This window comes from Gossypium arboreum, chromosome 4 (genome assembly GCF_025698485.1).
Source record: "Gossypium arboreum isolate Shixiya-1 chromosome 4, ASM2569848v2, whole genome shotgun sequence".
NCBI lineage: Eukaryota > Viridiplantae > Streptophyta > Magnoliopsida > Malvales > Malvaceae > Gossypium > Gossypium arboreum.
In genome coordinates this window covers 87,652,886-87,676,730 of record NC_069073.1, presented here as the reverse complement: position 1 = coordinate 87,676,730, position 23,845 = coordinate 87,652,886, and the positions used below count along the sequence as shown (strand labels likewise).

General features: G+C 34.1%; 2 protein-coding genes across 2 annotated transcripts; one reads left to right on the top strand and one right to left on the bottom strand.

Moving 5' to 3' along the window:
• Positions 1 to 206: 206 nt before the first annotated feature.
• Positions 207 to 2,997, top strand: LOC108466185 (growth-regulating factor 4-like). The gene is given in 6 exon segments (XM_053026775.1): positions 207 to 898; positions 974 to 1,165; positions 1,576 to 1,715; positions 1,717 to 1,913; positions 2,065 to 2,089; positions 2,139 to 2,997. Coding segments are annotated over 6 exon segments (1,359 nt in total). The 5' UTR covers positions 207 to 618; the 3' UTR covers positions 2,664 to 2,997.
• On the bottom strand, positions 2,712 to 22,248 carry LOC108467146 (1,4-alpha-glucan-branching enzyme 2-2, chloroplastic/amyloplastic-like). Its single transcript, XM_053027346.1, has 22 exons — positions 21,936 to 22,248; positions 20,937 to 21,094; positions 20,141 to 20,397; positions 19,135 to 19,233; positions 18,547 to 18,589; positions 18,348 to 18,407; positions 16,996 to 17,076; positions 15,720 to 15,836; positions 15,193 to 15,270; positions 12,510 to 12,631; positions 12,217 to 12,336; positions 8,792 to 8,921; positions 8,572 to 8,682; positions 6,959 to 7,087; positions 5,969 to 6,072; positions 5,706 to 5,850; positions 5,303 to 5,450; positions 5,111 to 5,211; positions 4,492 to 4,569; positions 3,664 to 3,819; positions 3,412 to 3,486; positions 2,712 to 3,291 (listed from the first exon to the last, which is right to left on the bottom strand). The coding sequence occupies exons 1-22, from the start codon at positions 22,063 to 22,065 to the stop codon at positions 3,163 to 3,165; spliced, it is 2,571 nt and encodes an 856-aa protein (XP_052883306.1). The 5' UTR covers positions 22,066 to 22,248; the 3' UTR covers positions 2,712 to 3,162.
• Between the last annotated feature and the right edge of the window lie 1,597 nt (positions 22,249 to 23,845).

The following is a 23,845-nucleotide window of genomic DNA, read 5'->3' as shown; positions in this document are numbered from 1 at the left end:
ACAGACAGCTTGTCAATCAAGGGCGTCATGGCACTTAGCTAAATGTCGCGCCCTTACATCCTTTCCCAGTGCTATTGCTTTTTAAGCTCTAGCCACTCATTTCAGCTTCGAAATATCCTTGAGTGCTTGTTTTACTCGATATTCTTAAGCTTACATGACACAAATACTAAAAAGGAAATTAGAAAGTAAAAGGACTCTGAAATAAATCAGTCATGCAAAATTCAATGCAAAAATAGAAAAGAGAGCGTTTAAGAGAGAGTAGTTCTTAACTTAGAACGATTTCCCCGTCTTTGATTAGGACCATCTGAAGATAATATTTTTACACATGTAAAATAAAAACAATTATCTATAAAATTAACTTTGTCGTTTACTTTACATTTAAAAAAGTCTGCCTCCTGGTGTCAGAATAGTTCCTCTTCCTCTCTTTGAAGTCTTAAGGTATTGCTATCTGCCGAAGCCATAAGAGGAAAGAAGTTCCTGCAAAAGCTTTTTCCAAACTTTCTCTTGTTAACACATCAACAAAACAGACCCCAAAACCCAAATAAAAATATTTCTGTCAAAATAGCCCCCGCCGCCCCAACCAACTAAAACCCCCAAAGCACCTCTCTTTCTCTTTCCATGAACTTGCATCTGAAGCAATGTAGAAACCAGCATGAGTCAGACCATCAACAACAACCACCTTCTGCAAATATACCAAAACTTCACCTTCATCATCATCATCACCAACACCCATCTCCTCTTCCTTTGCTCGTACCTCATCACCACTGCAAATCCAGCAGCAACAATCTGCCACCACTTCCTCATTCATCCTTCACGTTTCCCAGCAGTGAGATTTTTTTCCTTTTTCTTTGCTCCTTTTTTTTTCTTGGCAGGATTCTCAGAAAAGTTTTCAACTCCTAAGTTTGGGAAGTTTCTGGCTAGCTTGCTTACTTGATTTTTTCCTTCTAAGTTACCTTTTTACTTCTCCCTTTAGTGATGGGAAGTTTCTTCAGCTTGTCTCAATGGCAGGAACTGTAGTTACAAGCTTTGATCTTTAGATACATGTTAGCAGGCGCAGCTGTTCCTCCCCAACTCCTTCAATCAATCGAGAATACTACTATTCTTCACTCTCCTTCATATTTCCTCCACCACCCTCTTCGACACTTCTCCCATTACCAGCCACCTTGTGAGTGATTATATTTATGAGATGTGTGACCTGTCCTTGCTTTTATATTTTTATGAAATGCGTACTTTAGCATTTTCTCATCAAATTTATAAAGAAAATAAGTACATAATAAAAGAGATTGATGCATAAATGATTTTATAGTATTATATATATATATATATAAACCCGGGTGAAAACACAAACAAAAAGAGAGAAGAAACGTAGAAAGGGGGGAAGAAGTCTAGTGCTAGTTCTTACTGAAACTTTTTTATTTAACTTTCATTTTTGAGTGGTTTCTTTGTTCTCTTATTTTGATTGAAAGAAAGACAAAACTTCCATATATATCTACACGGTCTACCTAAGGAACTTAATGAATCTGTCCAAATAGTATGTACTTAAAAGATATGAAGAGTATGAGGATGTCGGATCAGTGTTGCAATCAGGGTATTGGGGAAGAGCAGCAATGGATCCAGAGCCAGGCCGATGCCGGAGGACTGACGGGAAGAAGTGGAGATGCTCGAGAGGCGTGGTGGCTGGCCAGAAATATTGCGAGCGCCACGTGCACCGTGGCTGCAAACCGTTCAAGAAAGCCTGTGGAAATGCTAAAATCTAGTGGCGCCTGCACCAACATCATCAACAACAATACTCTTGTTGGTGCTGCTGCTGGTGTTGTTGATGTTGGATGTGGTGACCTTAAACCCACTTCTCTGATCCCCAATTCACCCTTAGAATTGGCTGGTGATAGAGCCAACAGTTTTCTCCTTTCAGGGCATTCCTGATCATCTTCGCCTTAATTATAGGTAACTTCTTTTAATTGGATTTGAATTTTTTTAAGAAAAAAAAATGAGAAAATTTGATTTGTGAAAAAGATATAAATTACATAAAATCATACTTCATACAATCTCTTCACATTTTTAAAGTTTGCTAATATTTGCTATCTATTTTGTAGAAAGTAAATTGTTTTACAGTAGCGATGATGATTACCCCTTGGTAGGACCCTAATCAATATCTGACCAATGGATGTATCTCAAAATCTGGGCAGGGGGTTTCGATTCTGTACAAGCTGACCCCAACCACTTCTTTAGTCTTTATAACGTGCTTTCTTTATGGTCCATCACAATATATTTTCTTTATTTTGCTTATTTTTGTTTGCCCTACAATGTTTGTGTTTCTTTTGTCTGGCAGTTCCTCATATTCTAAAAATGTTCATAAGGGCCATTTCGATGCCCAAAATGAAGTCAATAACAGATCTGATGGTCAAATGTTGAGACAATTTTTTGATGATAGGCCTAGATCCTTACAACAACCAGACAACCATGCTGAAAGCCCGATGAGTTCTGCAACATGCCTCTCCATTTCAATGCCTGGAAATTCCTCATCAGACGTGTCGTTGAAGCTGTCAACTGGCAATGGAGACCAATTGAATTGGGCTGCTGGGTGGGCCTCATACCAGGCGGCTTCGATGGGAGGGCCCCTTGCCGAGGCTTTAAGATCATCCATATCCAATTCACAACCTTAAAGGCTCTGCATCTCAAACTAGCATTGTCTTTTTTAGACACTCCAAGACTTAAAGTAAATTGCTTGCACTCTGTTCTTTACTTTTATTGAACCAAACTGACTACAATAATGGTTCCTTTAAAATTAAGTTTGCGAGAAAAATTAGCACATAAGTTGTTTCAGAACATGCTAAACAGGACTCTGAGCATAATTCAGATAACAAACCGATAAACATTTGCAAGTGACCAACTGAAATTTGACTAATTATCAGATGGATAATAAACTGTACTGCACGTGAAAGAAAAAGCCTTTTTGAATGGCGATTATTTCATCTCCTGGATACCGAAACTCCAAGGTCATGGACTTCTACATTCTGTGTAAGTTGTAGGCCTTAAAACAGCAGGCTGAGTTAGGGTAGCTCCTCAATAAGAGATTCTGTGATAGAGATAGTTTAGCAGTCCAAAGGTTCTGATTCTTCCACAGGTTTCGATGCCTTCACTGCTTTGGCTTCTTCAACAGTTTTAAACGTTTTGAGTAAGTTGTAAATTGCCAGTTGCTTTTGGTTCATCTTCAACAAGCGCATAAACCACCGCTGTTCTATTTGGTGCATACACCAATAGGGAACGAGGGCGGTTATCATACCATCCTTCCTGGAAAAGCCACCATTAGGTTTTTCTAAGTTAGAGAACCCTTGGGTGAATTGAAGACAATGGTATGTAGGAAGAGTATGCAGAATTCAGCAATCAATGTTCTTCAGAGAATTTACTTACAGTGCTGAAAAACTCAACGTCATGGTTAAGTCTGTTGAACCCTCCAAATAATAGATCATCTGAATCCAGTACAATCTGGAAGAGCAACAAAAAAGAAGTTAAATTATGATTAATGAAGAACAGGGTAAACATTTTTCTGTCACTATATTCCAAGAGTCAATAACAAGATGTAAAATAAATGATTAATAGAAATGAATAATCGGGATGTATTAGATGAGAAAACAAAAGGCTATAAACCACAAAATCCTATACCTTGTACTTTCCTGGCTTTGAGCAACCGACCCGGTAACCGCAATAGCTTTCATGCCAGTGAAAGTTGAACACAAAAACCAGGTTGCCTCTTTCAAATACAATTACTCTTTCACCTTTATCCTTCCGTGATATATATTGGTGCTCAGAAGTCATGAACTGAATAAACAACAGAACATCAATTTTACATTCTAAACAAGTAAAGCTTTTTGGCTACCCAGACAGCACCGTTCGGGCAAATCACTTTGCATGAAACAGGTGTAAATTGTAGAAGACCATGAAAAGAAACGTAATAGTAAATCAGAGGTCTAACGTTGTATTCCAAGAAGTATGAAATAACGGTAATAGAATAATCCAAAAAAAATTCTGAAATCTGAATTATTTCCTTTTGTCTTTATGTAGAAGAGAGTATCTAATAGAATCAGAGCCATGCTCACACAGGCATATATAATGGCGAACTTTGGAAGGTTTATATATCAATGACCATGAAACAGTTTTAAATGAAATCATTTAACGATATTTTTTTTTCAAAAAGCTTTAAGGAATGACTTGACTTTAAGAAGAATATTAACTTAACAAAAAAAAAAAAAGTATATCTATTTGTAAGTAAAAAATATAATCAACATTTCTGAATATCGTTTCCTCTCTTCTATAATCTCCACTGATTTTCAATTTTATCATCCCTTTATTTTAAAATTTCACATGTAATTTTTGTGTGATTAATCACTAGTACAGAACAATTATTAAATAAGAAAAAAATGTATGGTTCTACTATCTCATAATTCATCAGAAAGTATAAAACAACAAACCAGTAAGCATCATCATACTTACGCCATACTTAGCTTCAACATGCTGCATTGCCTGATCAAATTGTTGCATCCCCTTATACCTCAGATAATTTGCATCCCCCTATGTGCATATAACCAAATATTTAATTGTTGATTGTAAAACACAAATACATATAATGTTTGCCAGTAGACCTGTTCATGGGTCGGTTTACCCGCTCAGGCCCGGCCTGTTTTAAAGTTTATGATACTTTATATTATGTTATTTTTATATAGTATGTAATTTAGAACACATTAAAAATAAAACTATACTAATATATAATACTACTCTAATGTAAACATTAAAATAAAGTTATGACTATATAAAATTTTCAATAAATAAAAATGTATAAATTTATTAAATATTAAAATAATATGGGCAGGCCTAAAAAGGGCTTGGGTTAGTCTTTTGCAAATATGGGCAAGTTTAAACAAAATTTTAAGCCCATAATTTGGGCCGGGCCGGGCTGGGCTTGGGCAAGCATAAAGTATATTAATATCATGCTTAAGCCCGGCCCATTAACAACTCTAGCTGCCAGTTGCCAGATAAAAGTAAAATCATGTTTACCTTCAAACTTTTAATGAATTGTAGCACAAGCAAAAAGTGAATTCAAGAGAAACCTTACAAGATCGAATCTACGCCGACATTTATCATAACTGAAATTATTCCCAGGAATTACTTTGCCACTAGGAAGATGTTGCTCTCCCCTTGGAAAATCAATCCACTCTGAGGAAAAGAATAGCTAAGAAATTATATTACAGCGTTGAAATTAAAGAATGATGAGATGTCAGGAAGAGTTGCAACCAGTTGATCTTACCAGGATGTCCAAATTCATTTCCCATGAAATTCAAATATCCTTCTCCACCTAGTCCCATAGTAATAAGCCTAATCATTTTATGTAATGCTATACCACGATCTATAAGTGGAGTACTTGGTCTGTCCAGAGACATAAAATCATACATATCCTGCAAAAAGGAAATGAAACTAAAAAAATTATAATGCTGAATCAGACTGATAATATACATTTTCTCCATTTAATGAAAAGCATAACTTTTTACAGTTGTATTTAACTTTGCAAGGAAGCAATATAATTGCAAAATTTTAATAGCTAAAGAAGTCAAAGAAAGAAAAGATGATCAAGTAAAAGCATTTCTTTTAGCCTGTTAGCCTTCTAAGTGCATAATACTCATCAGCATGAATATAAGTAGAACATATTTAACCTTATCCATCAACCAGAATGCTATTGTTTTATCACCAACTAGAGCTTGGTCATGACTTTCAGCATAAACAACACACTTTTCCAACCACCTCCTGTTGACGAGTGTGTAAACAATGTCACCCATTTTCCAGTCTTCATCCCTCTTCCTATATGAAAAAACAAGGCAAAAAAAGTACACATTAGTTTAAAACAAAATACATTTAACAAGATTTTATATCTGAAGTCATAACATGGTAAAAAGTTTTGAGTTGGAAAGTTAAGCACTTGAGAAGCTCAATCCATTTATCAGCAACAGCCATGTGCAATCTGTAATCAAATCCCACACCACCATCTTGCACAGGAAGGCAAAATGTAGGCATTCCACTCACCTGTATAATATATAATTGAATGATTGCCAAAAAGAAAACAAAGACTACTGACATTTTCCAGAGAATTTCCGATCTTTGTAACATTCCTCTTAGTGTTATTATTTTACTGGTTTTTGTCATTATGTAATTGTTTTATTTATGACAGATGACAATTTAAGAAGGTGGAAATCTACTTTCAACTTTTGTTTCTTATCCAACCATCTTGCCTGAATGTTCACAGAACTTTCAGAATGTTATTCTGCAAATAATATATGAAAGTATGCAGCAAAATCACTCCACTAATCTATTTATTTATATAAAAGGGTCACTCCAAAATAGCATTTTGTTAACTAAATGTTCTGTACAAAACAATGCTAATGTCTCTTACATTTTCATGTGCTAGTAGCCCTTTAGGTATTCTTCACACAAAGGATGAAATTTTTGAAACAGCAAGAATATTTTAAGGTTTCTAGAGATTCTTGTTACTTCCCTCCTATTGTTTTTGGCATCTTTAGTTGCTATGTTTCCATAACTCTTGGTCTAAAATAAAATTTAGTTCAGTTTGCAACAGGTGTTTTAAGAATTCTTCATTTCATTCTACAATGGTCAAATTCACTTAATTACTAGCAGGGTAAACCTACTTATTCATATAGTGGCATACGAGCACAATGGAACAATGAAGAGAGGTGATAAAGCAGAAGAGAATTAGTAAAACATGCACGATACGCAAAAGTTTGGTAGGCTATTTGTACCCTTAACATCCACATGCATGCAAAATGTTTTGGACAGAAAATGTTGCTTTAGAAGAGACAAGAGGACTTAAAATTGAATGTCTAGTTCAGGAATAGACAAATGATTACAAGTCGAAGGATACTCAACATGACTCAAAAGGAGTTACAGAACATACATCTTCACCAATGGTGACAGCCTCAGGATAGAGTCCATGAATCATATCATTAACCAGCATCAGATAAACAACAGCATCTACATCAGTTGCATATCCAAAGTACTCATTGTAATTTCCAGTAAATGCTACCTACAGAAAGTTCAGGAAAGCAAATGTTAAGATGGGATAATACATTGTAAAGATGCAGTACCACTGATATCCTTCAGTTCTCCAGAATATCAAACCATGAATGAAGAAAGCCGTGTGAGAAAAGGAAAAGCAAGATTTAGTTAACAAACATAGAGAAATGTTGCTTCATCATTAGAAAGCATGGTGAATGAGCAAATATCCTCCCATGTTTTAAAATGTCACTTTATCCTCCTTGACTATTAAGGATGTTAAAAAATTGGTGAGAATTCATACCTTAATTCTGGGTCGACATAGCTCATTTTTTAGCGAAGTTTTATTTCATTTCATTTATAGGTTATACTCTTCTTTTCACTTTAATTTTTAATTTATCTTATCAATTAAGAATTAAAACTCAATCTAAATACCTAAAATTTTCTCATAATAAAAGAAATAAAAAAACGTTTTGGAGTGAAAAACAAAAAAAAAAAAAATTAACTATGAACATTTTCTATTCTATGAAAACCCAAAACCCATGCCCTTCACAGATTTGAAAAAGAAATTGAAAATATAATTTCTTCTAGGATTGAAGCAGAAAAATAAGGATATCAGAAAAGAGCTTAGATCCATTCATATGGCATAATTGGGTTGCATCTAGAGGTGCTCATGGGCCGGATCGGGCTGGGTTCAAGCCGAGCCTAAGTATGATATTAACATATTTTATACTTGTCCATGCCCGCCCGGCCTGAATATGGACCTAGAATTTTACCTAAACCCGTACATATTTGTAAAAACTAACCCAAGTTCATTTTAGGCCCGTCCATATTATTTTTTATTTTATTTTAAAAAATATTATATTATATTATTTTAATATTTAATAATTTTATACATTTTTATATATCTTAATATTATTTTAATGTTTACATTAAGAGTAGTATAGGTTTATTTTTTAACGAGTTCTAAATTACATAATATATAAAAATATAAAGTATTATTAACTTAAAATGAGTCAGGCCGTGCTCGAGCCTTGGATGTTAAAGCCCAAGCCTGGCCCATATTTTAAACAGGCTTAATTTTTGCCCAAACCCTCCCAAATTTCAAGCGAGTCTTCAAGCTTGGGCAGGTAGCCCGGCCTATGAGCAGGTCTAGTTGCATCCATGGTTCAAAACCCACTCATACTCCAAAGTCTTACTCTCCTTGAGGCAATGCAAGGCCATGCTTATATTTGGTTAACATAGCGCTAGGGTATGATTAAACTGACATATTAACTAATAATGTAAACAGTCAAAGGGGAAAGTAACATTCTAAAACAAGATGGCAGCTTTGTGACCATCATATTATGTATTGGGTTTTGCATATTTCACCCATGCAGGAACCAAAAATTACATCAGTTCCACTTCTCTATATGATATAACTCAAAACTTTGACAATTAATATCTGGACATGCAAGTGATTTATTTTATGACACCAAGCAAAAATAGAATTATCCAAACTCACTAGGGTAATACCTGCAACCCATGATGGGTGTACATCATTGAAGTCACGCCATCAAATCTGAACCCATCAAACTTGTATTCTTCCAGCCACCATCTTGCATTTGAAAGTAGAAACCTTAGTACCTAAAGCAACATGTAAAAAATTAGATACAATAGGAAGGAAGGAACCCAGATTCCTTCAACAATGTATGACAAACTATTATACAAGAGAAGTTTCAACAGAAGTACATACTTCCCAGCTTCCATAATTAAAAAGGCGAGAATCCCACATCCAGTGGTGACCCTTTGACCCCGAATGGAAGTAATGAGCATCAGTTCCATCAAACATGTTCAACCCATCCAAAACGTTATTAGATGCATGGCTGTATTCATAAAAGATCAGTCAGATAAAAAGATGAATGAAAAATTTTAAAATTTTATTAGTAACTTAATTAATGACTCTAAAGATAAAACTTTCTTTTTAAAACAATATGCTAAGGTACCAATTGTCATTCGGTTACTGTTTTTGCTACCAGTTTTTTGCTTCCACAAGCAAAAAGTATATTTGGATAGGAAAGAAAATAAAATAATTAAAAGTATTTATATATATCATTTCTTTTAGCACAAAATAATTTGATTTTTCTTTTAATAGAATAGTTATACTAGAAATTTTGTTACATTTTAGTCATATATTTTCAATCAATTATGACTTTGCTTTCTCCCTTTCCACTTTTCAGCAGCCTTTTAAAAAATCAAAAGCTCCGAAAGAAGACACAAGTTTAAACCTTGGAGACAAAATTTTCAGGAGGGACAATCACGAATCCCAAACACGGATCATAAAATGGACATGGAGAATACCAAAATACAAGAAACAAAAAGCATATTTGCGGAAATCGGGGATTCTTTTCCAAGAATCTCGGGATTTGATAGGCTAAATTGAAGACAGACTAAATTATAGGAGATTGTGTATGGGTAATTGATACTTTAGGAGAGATTTTCTTTCTTATTGTAGCTTATTTTTTGTGTATAAGGTTGGCTTTTCAGGCAGTAAAATTTAAAATATAGAGAAAACTTCTATTTCTTCATCCTAATTCCTCTTTAGAATTCTACATGAATTCTTCATAATCTTCTGAAAATTTCTACATGGTACCAGCGCCATTTGGCTTTCTTTGGTTCAAACTTCATCCATGTTTTGCCTCTATTATTCAATCTAAAGCAGTAACCTGATCCAAACCCTCATGGCCTCAGAATCAGGCAATATCAGGAAGCAGGTCTGGTCAGGAAAGTTTGAGCAGTGGCAGATCAGAGGACTCTGTTATGTTCATCACTTGCCGCATATCAGAGTGATTACCTCACTAGTGCTGCCATTTCCCCAAGACAGGATGATCCATGTTTCAGAATTTGGAAATCAGAAAATAATATGGTTTCTCATGCTAGGGACAATAACATCAACAATGCCTAAAAAAGTTCAGCGGGGAACCAATTCAGTCTATGCTGCAAAGCAAAAGAAAAACAGGTCTAGGTGTGATCATTGCCGCAAACCAAGACATACTTGAGACACATGCTGGAAAATTCATGGTAAGCTGACAGAATGGAAGCTAAATAAGGACAAAGAACCCCATGGTTTTGCAGCTGCTTCAAAGAATAAGGATAAATCTGACAGTTAAACTACCTTGGTCAACATGTAGTAGGTTGAATGGCTACAAAAAATGTTTGGCTTAAATTCAAACTCTACCGCAACTGTCTCTACTAGATCCACTGCCCAAAATGATAATTTTTTCGCTGATCACCATGTTAATGCAGATGATACAGCAGGCTGGATTATCAATTCTGGATCTCAGACCACAAGACAAATGACGCATCTTTATTACAAGATTGCAGTCCATGTCACAATAATTATGAAGTCAGCATTGCCGATAGGTCACTTTCCTAGTATATCTGACACATTAATACTTCAATCTATCCTTTTGCTTCCAAAGTTAACATGCAACTTGCTGTGTTAAATAGTAAACTTACTAGAGATTCAAAGTGAATTCCAAAGTTTTTGTCTTCTCATTGCATGATTCATATTTGGATTCTTGGGAAGACGATTGGCAATGCTAAAAAAAGTTGGTATTTACCAAATTAAGGCCAAGGATCCTCAGAGGGCTCAAACTCATCATGTTGACTCCTGTATGATCAATGTTTCAGGTTCATCATTTTCTTGTTCCAATAAAGATGGTACAATAATGCTATGGCACTTTTGTCCAGGACACCCAAATTTCATGTACTTGCTCAAGTTGGTTCCATCATTATTCATCAATAAAAATCCAAAATCCTTCCAATATGAGGTTTTCATTTGTAAAAACATTGTTGTAACACCTATCTGCTTCAAGAATACAAACCATCTCAACCTTTATCAATCATCCATAGTGATATTTGGGGACCTTTAAATTTGATCAATAAAACGTCATCACGGACCTTTAAATTTGGTGCCCCGTGTCGAGTCCTATGTAAGTCTGTTCAACAAAATAGTCATGACAGATATTTCACCAAGAGTCTTTGGATGTTTAGCCTATCTCCATGTCCCCCTCTCATCAATTAAGTAAATTTGATTTGAAGTCCATCAAATGTATCTTTCTAGGGTACTCACCTCATGAGAAGCGTTATAACTATTACACTTGACTAATTGACAGCTGACAGTATATAATTGAAAATTTGTATAACTTATTTCTAAGGATTAATTAGATTCAATCAGCTTCTGTTTAGGAATTTTAGTCATTACTAATTTCCTTTTCTCTTCCTACTTTGCGTATATAAATAGCTATGTAACCTACTCATTGAAACACATAAATACAAAGAAATCTTCTCCTATTCTTCATTTTTGCTGCCCCCTCTAGTTTTAACATGGCATCAAAGCTAAATTTCCAGATTTAGGAAGAAATTTTTCAATTTTTTTGAAATCTCTCAAAACCCTAGAACTAAAAGTTTGTTACTTACCCCTTTAGGTCCATTTTCCTTTTTCACTGCCCACACTAGAGATGTCAGAACCCCATTGCCAACAAAACCCTTGATTCTGGTGGCCAACAGACCTGCGCATAAGTCCCTTGCACCTCCATCAGATTCTAGTTGATTCCTCATGACCAACGCATGTAGCTCACCCTGCCAGAGTTTCTTCTCTGCCACCGCCATCGATCTTGAGGCAGTATATCCAGCCTAGCCCTCTGTTTTGACTCCATTTGGTGCTGGTCAGATTTTTTTATTTTTTGGCCTATTGTTGGGTAACTATATTGGCTACTATTAGCCTTTAGGGGATAAATTACTTGTTGCTAAATTGAAGGGATTTGATAGACAAAATTATAGATTGTGTATAGCTGATTGATTCTTTAGGAGAGATTTTCTTTCTTATTATACAGCTTAATTTTATTCAGGCTGTAAATTTTAGAATATAGAGAACTTTTACTCCTTCATACTAATTCGTCTTAGAATTCTACATGAATTCTTCATATCTTAAAGCTTCTATTTGCATAAAGCCTACGGGAGAGGAGCATAGAATATAGGCAGAAAAAGAAGAATTTATATTCACTTTTTGTCGAAAAAATATGGGACAAAAACCATTTGGATAAAAAATGTAATAGAATTTACAACTAAGGAGCATATTTCTATAAAATATATCTCCCGAAAACCTAATTTGTTTACCTGTGCACAATATCCATAAGAACAAGTAGACCCAACTCATGAGCCCTGTCTATCAAAGACTTAAGATCATCCGGGGTTCCAAAGCGGCTGCTTGGTGCAAAGAAATTTGTCACATGATACCTGCAACATATTAAATGCAAATTGGTAAAGTAGAAGAGTTTAGTTTCCATAACGGAAACTAAATTGTAAAGACATTTTATTTTTACGTCACAACATAGCAGAGTTTAGTATAAGTTAACAAAACATAAACAGCAAGAAATAGATTTGAGCTAATATTATGATTGAGATAATACCCAAAGCTTGCGTAATATGAGTGCTCTTGAATAGCCATGATCTGAACTGCATTATATCCAAGTCTTTTAATGCGGGGAAGCACATTATCTCTAAAGTTGGCATACGTGTTAATTACTGGCTCCTACATCTCAAAGTTGATAATATTAAGAAAACTAGGAAATGGAATAACTATACCATAAGGTAGCATGGAAAATAAAGGCTGGAGATGTTTATGATAAAAATGTTCTTTGAACAACATTATGCAGGAAAATTCAGCTACTTAAAAAATGAGTAAAATTTACACAATGATCGGTAAGGGGCCAAAAACCACAAAGCATGTTAGACTTATATTATATGCACATACCACCACCACCGATTTTGAGGTAACATATAAGACTAAGTTTGATTAATGCAGAATCAATGTCAACTACCAAGAAAAGAAAGAGCAGACCAAAGAAAGGCTAAAGATTAGTTGACAGAATCTTCCTTTTTAAAAGCAAACATCTTAAAACGCACTACACTGTTATTTATGGCTTTCTTCGTAACAACAAAGGTTTTGCCTAGTGGTTGTTACGCCTCATTAAATAGGGTTGAGATCTAAGGTTTGGATCCCCTCTCCCTTCTTAGACTTCTTCACATGCATGTATGCCACAGAGGCATACTGGTTTTCAGCATCTACAGGTAATTCATTAACAGAAAGTCTATAAGTAATTTGGAATGAATAAAATTTTCTATAGGTTTTTTATTTTAGATGAGTTAAACATAGTTTATGCATGTCTAGAAATTTTATTTCATTAAATTAAATTCTTTAAAGCTAATACATATCAGTAACATGTATCTTTTTATAGCGTAGGAATGACTTATTAAAATACAAGGTGAGATATAACTTAATAAAGTTATTAAAAAAGCAAAAATCAAGTTCTTTTTACCTACAAAAAACTTCCAATTAGTGCCTACTTTTATGTAATTTAAAGGAAATCCATAAGCTCAATATACAACCAATAAAATCTCTTCAAAATTAAATTAACATTTTACCGTATTTGCAATACGACAATTTTCTTTGTAAATGTTCTTTACCTCAGGATTCTTTACCTTGGAACAGTTATGCAACTTAGCTTTCTAAAGTTATGCCTACAAAGAATATGACCCATGACAACAAATTCAATGTTATTAGTCATAAATAATTAAACTGAATTTACTTACCCCAAAAAATAAAGAAGAACAACATGTGAAAACCAGGGATGCCATAAAAATCTTGAATAAAGAGAGTGAGATATTGAGAAGGATAAAAAATTTGTGTATATTAAGGTTTTGAAAAAGGGTTTTGTAGTAAAAATGATGCTAATTTTTATTTTTATTTTTAAATTCTCTTGGACATTGTTCTCTATGCAATGCAATTTTGAAGTGGTATTTGCAAAATATTGCATTTAGTATCTTTTTTTCCCCTACAGTACAACAAAATCATAAAACTGTCCAAGCATTTGGCTCAATGATAAATGTGTTCCTTTACTCAAATAGTTGGGTTATTTTCCTTCTTCATAGTCAAATTATATAAAAGGTTAAACTCATATTTAGTGCACTGAACTACACTAATTCGATTTTTAAAGAGAAAAGAAAAACACAAAACACATTTGGTCTTAGCTTCATATTAAAAACATGTCGTGGAGAAATCTGAAGATACTTCTAGAACCAAAATAATTGAAAAATCTACCTAAACACAAATTAGGCCTGAAACTAAAATTCCCAGAGAAAAAACCAATGAAAACCAAGAAAAAGACAAAAGGAATGGTCACACTGATACAATAACAGTTTGTGAGTGCTAAAACAGTAACTTGGATTGGGTTTTAGCATATTTAGTAACATGTAGCAAAAATGAAAAGAATGGAATGGTTTTCTTCTACATTTAAGAATATTAATTGTCTGTAAGCTGCATACAACTTAGCTTATTAAGACCCAAGAACCGCTAAAGGCCCTTAAAACTATATATTTGTAATACCATGTCACAGGACCTTGTGGACCCAGACAGACACCTTAGTTAATAACCATCATGAGGACAAGAAGATGAAAAATAGTTCCAGATTTTGGTTTAATGCAAATCCAGGCTTCTTAATAGGTTTCAGAAATGGGTGAAGAATCCTAATGAAATGCAATTAATCCAACTTCCATTTTGTTGATTTCTAACTGCTAAGTGAGATATTTCAATACACAAAGCAGTTAACAGAGATCCAAGTGACTAGTTATTTGGCATTTGCAATATCATTTACAGAAGTAATACTCAATATTTAATGCAATCCAAATGGAAGACAGTCTAATTTCCTTTAATCCAAGAACAAGGGAAGTCGGCCACATACACCTACAAGGGTTTTGGAAAGCTTAATCCATCCTTTTCTCTTTAGGAGAGGTCACTCTGTCATCAGGATTCAGACTCATTTTAAAATTAAAAGGTTTCTTGAGACAGCTATACAGTTTGATGCACTTCCCAGTGCATGTTTTTAAATATAATACTAAGATGATTTTTCAGTATAAAAAACTCCTGCTTTTCTTTTCATTCTCAAAGTCTTGGAGGAACATGTCATATAAAATATTGGAAGAAACAGTACAAAAAATATGGCATGATAGCAATTAACAACAAATTAGAACTGTTAAGCAATGTGACAGAAGAGTGGAATAACAATTCATGCAAGGGAAAAGAGAGATGCATACCGTGCTACTCATTCCAACATGTGATTCATAAATTCTAAGTGATTTTGGTCTTTTCGGATGGGGGTGTTTGAATACGTACTTTTCTTGTCACAATATAAATTCTGTTAGTCACAAAAGAGAGTAACAAAAATTTGAGATTAGATACATATAACTGCCTGAATCTGGCAGTGATTAAACATGCACATGCAATAACATAACTTAAAAACTGATTTCACATACGAAAGTGAACCAACCAAAATCGGTTAGTTATAAACTTTTTTAAGGGAGTTGATTCCTAACACCAACACTACGTTCATAAAAAACAACCTCCTTGCATAATTATTCAAAGCAGTATAAGAAATTATTTCTCGTTAAGCTCCTTTTTTCATGCATGCTGATGCATCTTCACACTCATGCATTCATTTTAAAAGTATTACAAACATTAGTTGGTACTTCTGATTTTACCCAGGCTCCAATTATTTCAGCAGCTCATAGTTTGAAAAGAATTAAGTCATTTAATATTTCCAAGCAAACGACACTAAATATACCTCTTCTGGTGGGTCATAGTATATTCCACTGTATGGGATTTCACCAGGTGCTTGAACAGAGAACTTGATCCAAGCAGGAATAGAATCCTTAACCCCAGATCGAGTTTCCATGCGAATCTACAATCATATGGTCAAAATTTTAAAATGCACAAATGGAAAAGGAACTTTAATAAATGGTAATTGACATTATCATAGCAGCTAACCAGAACAGGGTCAAAAAATCTCTTCTGTTTCTTTTTTTTTCTTTCTGTTTTTTAAAGCTGGAGTTGGTTGGATCTCAGCTAACTTAAATAATTTTGTTTGACTTCAAGCATCCATTAAATACATTAATGCCAACAGATACAAAGCTTTACACAGACAGATTATAAAGGTATTTTGCTCCATTCCATTTTTTTCTGAGAAGTTTCAAAAGATTTTAAATTTGCATAAATGATCTTAGAAGCAAGTTCTACAACAGGAAGAGCTTAAACAATAGAACTTATAATCTCAATTAGTGAAAAGAGTAACATATATATTTTAAGATTATTTAATATCTTAATATGATATCAAAGCCCAGGTTTTTCCTGATCCTCCTACCCCCCATGTGAAGTTTTACTAGCCCTTGAGAGGTTGTACATATCTATGATCCTGTGGGGCTACATGTAAGGGGGAGTGTTAAGTGGTATTATCTCTCATCTGTTAAGTCTTGGTTTTACTGTTTGTCTTGTTTTCAAATCAGGCCCTTCCACTTATGGCCAATTGGTTTTAGGTTGGATGCTTAACACAAGTCATGTAAACTTGGTGTTACTTTTAAAATGTTCAACTCATGTCCACCAAACTCAGCAACTAGCCTTCTCAGTTCTCACACCTCTTATTTTTCTCATTACATTACAAATTATTCCCACAATTACTATTCTTTATTTCAATAATAACAGAAGAAAATTATCTCACTTTTTCAATCTTTTAGTAGCACACTTTTGTGTACTGAACTCTAGTTAAATTAATTATTGTAAACGTTGTAATACAACCCAAGGTTCAAAATTTTATACTGAGAGCTTTTATTCAATAGATATTTCTGCCAATTAGATGAGCAACAGGATCAGTTCCTCGTTCACAGGTCATGACCAAAAGGTTAAATACATTATTTATTCACAAGGAAGAGTTGCAAAATTTTATAGTTCCATTTTTCTCTGAATTCACAAAAAGGGGGAAAACGATTTTTTTTTTTAAATAGCATTTGAATGTACACACAATAACATTCAAGAGCCAAATTTATATTCATTTACTGATAACTTACCTTCACTCGAGAACCATGGGGAATTGCTGGTGAGCCATCAGCAGTATTAGGCAAAAAGATCTCCCAGACACCAAACTCATTCTGTTAAAATATAATGGATGATTATAGAATTAAGCAATAGATGGAAAATAAAAGACGGTAAAAGCAACACATCACTACCAATGTAATTTACATGGCTTTCTAAGAACTTAGCACATAGTCATGTTCCCTTTTATGCTTGGAGGACTTGGGGCTGCATGGCATTAAATTTTAAATACATGAATCTGCATGGCAAGGTGACATCTCATTATAAAAGCTTTGATAGTGTTTATCTTCTTAACTTTTCCATTGGGAGCTTGGAGGCATACCAACTGTACCAGACTATGCACCTAATCTTTGGTCCATTGAGAAGCTTATTTGTGCTCACATACATACAAAAAGATCAATGTTTACATTAGCGTTAAGCCAAGTTTTTGAAAACCAAGCTTAAATCTCTTTAAACTTCTTTCAGCACATGCACTGAGAGAAGATATAAGCATCAACTTATGAACAGCCAACAATGCAAATATTCAGTTCCCAAAAGCATTGATCTTAAAAGCAGACTAATCAGAGACAGTAAGAAGAGCAGCAGAGCAGTAGCTCAATAAAAGCAACACAAATGATGTGGAGTTCAGCAACAGATATAACATAGCAAGAAGACCGCCTCAAAAACATAGTGCTGAGTTGCTGATATTTTGAGATGTCAGCAGAACCAGCTAAATCTTATGGCTGCATAATTTAAGACATGCATAGAGGAGAAAGTTCACATAGCAATAGAAGAAAATGCTTTTAGTAAATATAGGACTTCAATCAAGCTGAACCCTAACAACAAGAAGCTTGAGCTTGACATCAAACTTGATCAAGTTTCATCTTTAAAGCTTGAGCTCAATTAGAGATAAAATTCGAATCATTGGAGCTCGCACAGTCAGGTTCATTTACCAAGTCAAAAATTAATTTGATTCTTATGCTCAACTCCAAACTCAATATTATGCTAGAGCTTGACTTGTGCATTAAGATGCTCGAGTAGGGCATTAAGATGCTCGAACTTGACTTGCTCGATTACTTGAGCTACTCAAGATCAACTCCACAATGACCGAGCTGAATTTTAATTTTTTCTGAGCCGAATTTAAATAGCTTGCAAGCACAGGTATCCCATTTACACCAGCTAGGTGCACCTAATAAAACATTATTCTGCTAGTTTGTACTGCACTACACTTCATTCAAGTAATCCTCCATCTACAACAGGACATTTCTTACAGACATAGGTAATATAAATTCAATTAATAAGTAATGCACAGGTAGCAATTGTTCTTGCAGAAGAAAGCATAACATACCTGGCTCATCGTATCTGCACTAGGGCTCCAATTGTTAAAATCTCCAATCAGTGCTGCTGACTGAAGCATAAAATGCAGTAGAACAATCACAACATTGAAGTAAAACAGAATTCTAAAAGTTAATAAGATTTTTTATTGGATAGAAGATAAGACGACTAATTGTTAAAGTCTCAAAGTGTTGTAATGGTGCATAACAAACCTTAGCTCCTGGGGCCCACTCCCTGTAAGTTATTCCTGTCTCACTGAAAGCCGGATGAGATTACATTAGAAGAGCAACATGAAGTTATCATAAAACAACTTCTAAGACATAAAACATGGAGTCAGCCTTTTTCTAAAAATTGAAGCTAACAAGATAGCTATTACCCATGTAATATAAAAAATTGTAAAGGAAACATGGAGAAGACATTCAGAACTACATAAACAAATAAAACATATAAAAGTGACACATTGAGGAAAGGACTAAACCTAAGGGCTGTAATAAAATTCGTCACTTTTTACTTGCACCAAAGAAACAAATACTTGCTCCATACTTTGAGTATCAAGGAACTTGATTTCTTTCTTAGATTAATTGTCCTGAATTTTAAACATAAAAAAGTAAAAGATGAGGAAGATCATGGACACTTTTCCAACACAAAAAAGTTACAAGAATATTCCAACACTAACTCATTTAATGAAAATTGTTTGTTTGAATAAAACAAAATAAATTTCACTTATCATAAAAAGCAATGACATGAAACCATGAGGGCTACAACCAATATGCCACACTAGGTATTGGAAGGAAAGTAACCTGCGCGTGAAACCAAGCTTCTCATAGCCACGAGAAAACACTTCCAAGCCACCTTCATACTTGTCAATTTCCTTGCGTATTTTTTTATATTGTGCATACCTATAATGGATAAAATATACAAAGTAATCAAATCTGGACAATGTTATTAATTGTATTCCGGATATGAAACAGTGCAGAAAAATGAGGTATAGCACAGATTAAATAAGAAAAGAGGAAAAAACAGATAGTACAAGCTAATATAACACCGGAGAGCTATGCAGTGAAAACAGAACATATTACTGACAGTAAAAACTAAAGCTGGCAAGTCAAATCACACCTAAAACAAGCAACCTAATCAGATACATCTTTTTTACATTTTCAGAATATTTTCCAATAAGGAACTGTAACTCCTTCCCCTGCAGTTCAAGGGGACATATAATCATAAGACCGTAAGCAGCAATATCCACTTGTGTTTGAACACAAGTACAATGATAAGATCAATAAGTAGCTTATTGCTTTAACAATTTAAGCCAGTCAAGAATAGCAACATAATTCCGTTACAGATTCTAGCAAACGAGAAAGAAAGCAGAGTGACTTGCTTGCTTGTTCAATCAGATCAAATCTAGTTAAAAAACAAAATAATAGAAATAGACAACCCACAAAAGGCCCTAAAATAATAAAGCAAACGCAAAGTGTAATGAATTCTGAGTGCTTTTCCAAGTATTGCTTCTCAAAAGTCAAAGCATAGAATAAATATTAACAGCTAATAGGAGACAAAAATACAGATTTATTCACTGAGTTCCTATCCAAATACCAGCATGGACCTCCAAGTACCACGTGCAAGTCTGCTGTAGTGAAGATAGGCAATCACAGTACACAGGCAACTATAACCAATATGGCAAAAAATTCCAAGAAACTAAAGAACTAAAACCTACAGCTTCCTTCTAAAGCCCGGAGAAGAGTAAACACTTGAATTCCAATTATCAGATGAGACGCATACAAGTAAATAAAAGAAGATTTATATTACCGGTAATCGATATGATCGCGGAAACCCAACAATAGTGAATCTATTTCATATATTTTCTGCCCTGCACCAGGAGGGGGAATGGACCTTGGTTTTGCTTCAGTTTTCTCAGTACTTGCGTTCCTGTGTAAAGGGACAGATGGCTCCTCAGCATGAGCTTCTTCATCATTATTTGAAAACACAGACGGAAAAGATTCTTGTTCTTCAACTTCAATCTTTTTTTCATCTTCCATTCCTTCACTATCTACATTATGAATTACCTATAGCAGAACCATAAAGAGATAAGGACTTTTACTCTTTGCATTTGATTTAGTTACCTAAAATGTAGAACTTCAAAGATAAAAGTAAAACTAAGAAAATGCCATTCTTCAACCTTAGTCCTCAGCTGCTCAACTTTTATGTCCGTTTACTATAATTTTTCTTCCAAAACAGTAATTGTTCAGAATCAGAGTCACAAGTTTTCAAAAAAAAAAAAAAAAAGAGGTTAAAAACTGTTTTAGAGAACCAACAAGCTTGAATGACTTCATCAAAGATAAAAAAAACCAAGAACATACCGTTCCCAAATATATCCTTATATGTTGTTTATTATAATTTTACTTTCAAAAGATCCGGAGTTCAGACATAGAACCACACGAATCAACAGGCTTGAATGGCACAAACACCATCCCAGAATTTCATTTTCCAAATTTACTCCCAAGTATAAAATCATGAAAATTCAACTGCACTCAATCTAAAAGAAAAGAGTAATATTTCTGTAAATTCAAAACACAGTACGCATTATTCTCAGAAAATTGCAAACCTGAGGATCATCTGAAATAGTGCTAGGACTTTCCAATTGATCTGTCATGGGTGAAGAAGCATCACCCTGACCACCGGGATCAAGCACTTTCTTGGATGCAGCAACGGTTAAGGATGAGAAGGCTGAATAAGAAGAAGACTTTTCTATAAAGATCCTCCCTACAAGCAAGCATCAAATCAATTCTCCACATATTGTGAAGCCAATGTCTATAAAAGCAGTCACCATTCATAGAGAACTCTTTTTCCAGTACTAAAATTATACTAACAAATTCAGATCCGTCTTCATTACAGAAGAAGAGAAATCAGAATCAACAGCCATAACGGGAAACTCAGAAAATAAAGGAAATGATCCAACCATGACTTTTGACAATAGGCTGATGATGCAACAAATTATACGCCTATAACTCTTTTAATAGTTATGATTTTATTTTCTGCTTAAGGTTCCCTAACTGCGAAATTAAATTATCGTCCTTTTTTACAGTTCCTTCCATATGCAATTATTAGTTTTTCATTTCATAAACCAGAAACTTCGTTGCAATTTTTTTTATTGCAACAAGTTCAGCGGTAACATTTTGAACATGCTGATCAGTTGTTCAACAATCCATGTTTCTTCCAATATTAACAAATCACCCGTTGGCGATCGCGATAGCCATAGCGTGCATCAAAGAATATTTAAATATTCATATTTTAACTATAAATTTCATTAAAGGACAGAATATTTGAATTCTTTTCGTTTCTTCGTATGGATCATCTACAACTCGGAACTCCTTTTCGCCATTGTTTCCAACTTTTTTTTCTTAAATAAATCAAGCATTATAGTTTTGAGTGATAAAACTTGCTAAAGCTAACCGATTACTGTTTCATAATAATTTTTTTTTGTTAATAGGAAAATGAAAACAAGATTAGATCAGTTATAGAAAAATAGAAGAAGTTACGAAAGTTGGAGCTGAACAAAACAAAATATATAAAGAAAATAGAGAAGAGAAGGGAGGCTGAATACGAGAAAAGTGATGCTTCTTCAACAAAAGCGACAAACTGCAACTCGTAGAAGCGCCATTGAAGCTTGACGCACAGTACCTGTAGACTGGAGACACACGAGGAAACCGTAAACCAGATACACTAAAAAGCATTATTTTTTCACAGTTTCTTTTTTTACTTTTTCTGATTCGGAAGGTAGTAAAGGAGAGGAAAAGTGTTTTTTTCTTTAAAAATAAAATACAGATCCGTGGGAGAGAGAGAATGAAGAGCAAATATCGGCAATGAGTTACACTGAGAAAAGCGTGAAATATGAATGAAAAATCTAAAATCAAAATTGAGGGAACTAAATTAAATGAATGGGGAATGCTACATGTGCCGTGGAGAATTGCATGGGAATGGGTGATTTGGACTGTGGGACCTACCTAGTATTCATTATCATTTATCGGCCGTTCATCTAACTCATTCGATCTTTTCATGAAATTGGAACCGTTAACCGATGCCTTAGTCAAGTGGGTTCTGCTTAATAAGCAATAGACAGGAACAACGGCTGGTGAAACCACTGTCATCATTTCCATTACTTTATTACTAGTTTTCAAAGTTGCATGATGAGGGAGCTAAACAAAATCAAGATGGTCGTAATTCCCAAAGCCAAAAAAGATGTGTATAAATTTGGGCCCATAAATTACTGCAGCTTTTCATATAAAATTATTTAACATACTTGTTAGTTGGATTAAAACATTTTATTGGAAAGTTAATTACATCAAGAATCTTTGTATGGCCCTAATGGATGAGACTTCTTTAGTTTCTGACATGATTAATGACTATAATATTTAGGAATGGGGTAAATTTGCCGGTAATAGTAGTTAGAAGGCTCTCTTACATATACACGGCACTTCTATTTTTTTTCTAGTTGGGGTTGATATTTGTAAGTGGACATGGTTAGCATTGAGTAGTGCACTGTCTTGGTTGCTTATCAGCAACTTGTCTAGGATGAATGGGACTCTAAGGATCATGCTTGGAAGGTGATGTGGTCATATAAAGGACCCTAGTAGATTCATCAATTTCATTGGTTGGTATGATAAGGGAGGCTTTATAATAATGTTGCTCGTCTAAGAAAGGTATGGTTGTAACACTTCTTATCCGTCTCGGCGTATATTATGAATGGGAGGTACTATTAAAGCACTTTTCAAATCATAGTAAAAAAATTCTTTTAATAAAATACCATTTGACAACTTTATAAAAGTCATAAAACAATTCCCAACATTTAAAAAAGTATCAATTATGATTTGAAATCATTTTGGGTAATTAGATACATATTAGGACTTATTTAAATTCTAAGCCAAGTGTTTGAAGCTTATCGGCGTAAAATGAAATCATTTGAATTGAAAGAAATAAAAATTTTACTAAACTTGAAACTTTAAAACATTTTTATAAAATCATTAATTCAATTTTAGGACAATTAAAAGTCTTTAAATACAATTAAAATCATTTTGAAGATGCTAGGAGGTCGTTGAGACCCAAAACAGAACTCAGAAAGTCAAAACGACTCAAAACAATGCAGTTGCTTGAGTCTAAGGCACTTGTTGTGGTACAAGTCCATAGATGTACCAATACAAGTCCCTGGACTGTAGCAATTTGGATTGTGTTTGCCTTGTTGTGATACTACTAAGCCCAAGTATTGATACTAAGGCCTTCAACTAAAAGTTTGTTCTAAAACACTCCAAAACATATCCAAACATCACCATAACATTTCCATATGTTCCAAAACATTATTGTTAAATATGACTCCTATTTTTAGTCAAATTTGAGAAATAATATTTCAGTTAAACTCTGTTTATTTGTTTCAATCAAACACTGATTCGTTTAAATTATTTTATTATTATTTGACCTATGAATTTAGCCTATAAATAGGCTCTTTTAGAAAAAATAGCG

Coding starts and splice junctions, on each gene's coding strand:
- LOC108467146 (XM_053027346.1), bottom strand. CDS start 22,065: ATGCTTTTTAGTGTATCTGGTTTACGGTTTCCTCGTGTGTCTCCAGTC. Junction 20,398..20,936: donor CTATTTCAGATGATCCTCAG/GTTTGCAATTTT, acceptor GTTCTGCTATAG/GTAATTCATAATGTAGATAG. Junction 5,851..5,968: donor AAATGGATTGAGCTTCTCAA/GTGCTTAACTTT, acceptor TTTTTCATATAG/GAAGAGGGATGAAGACTGGA.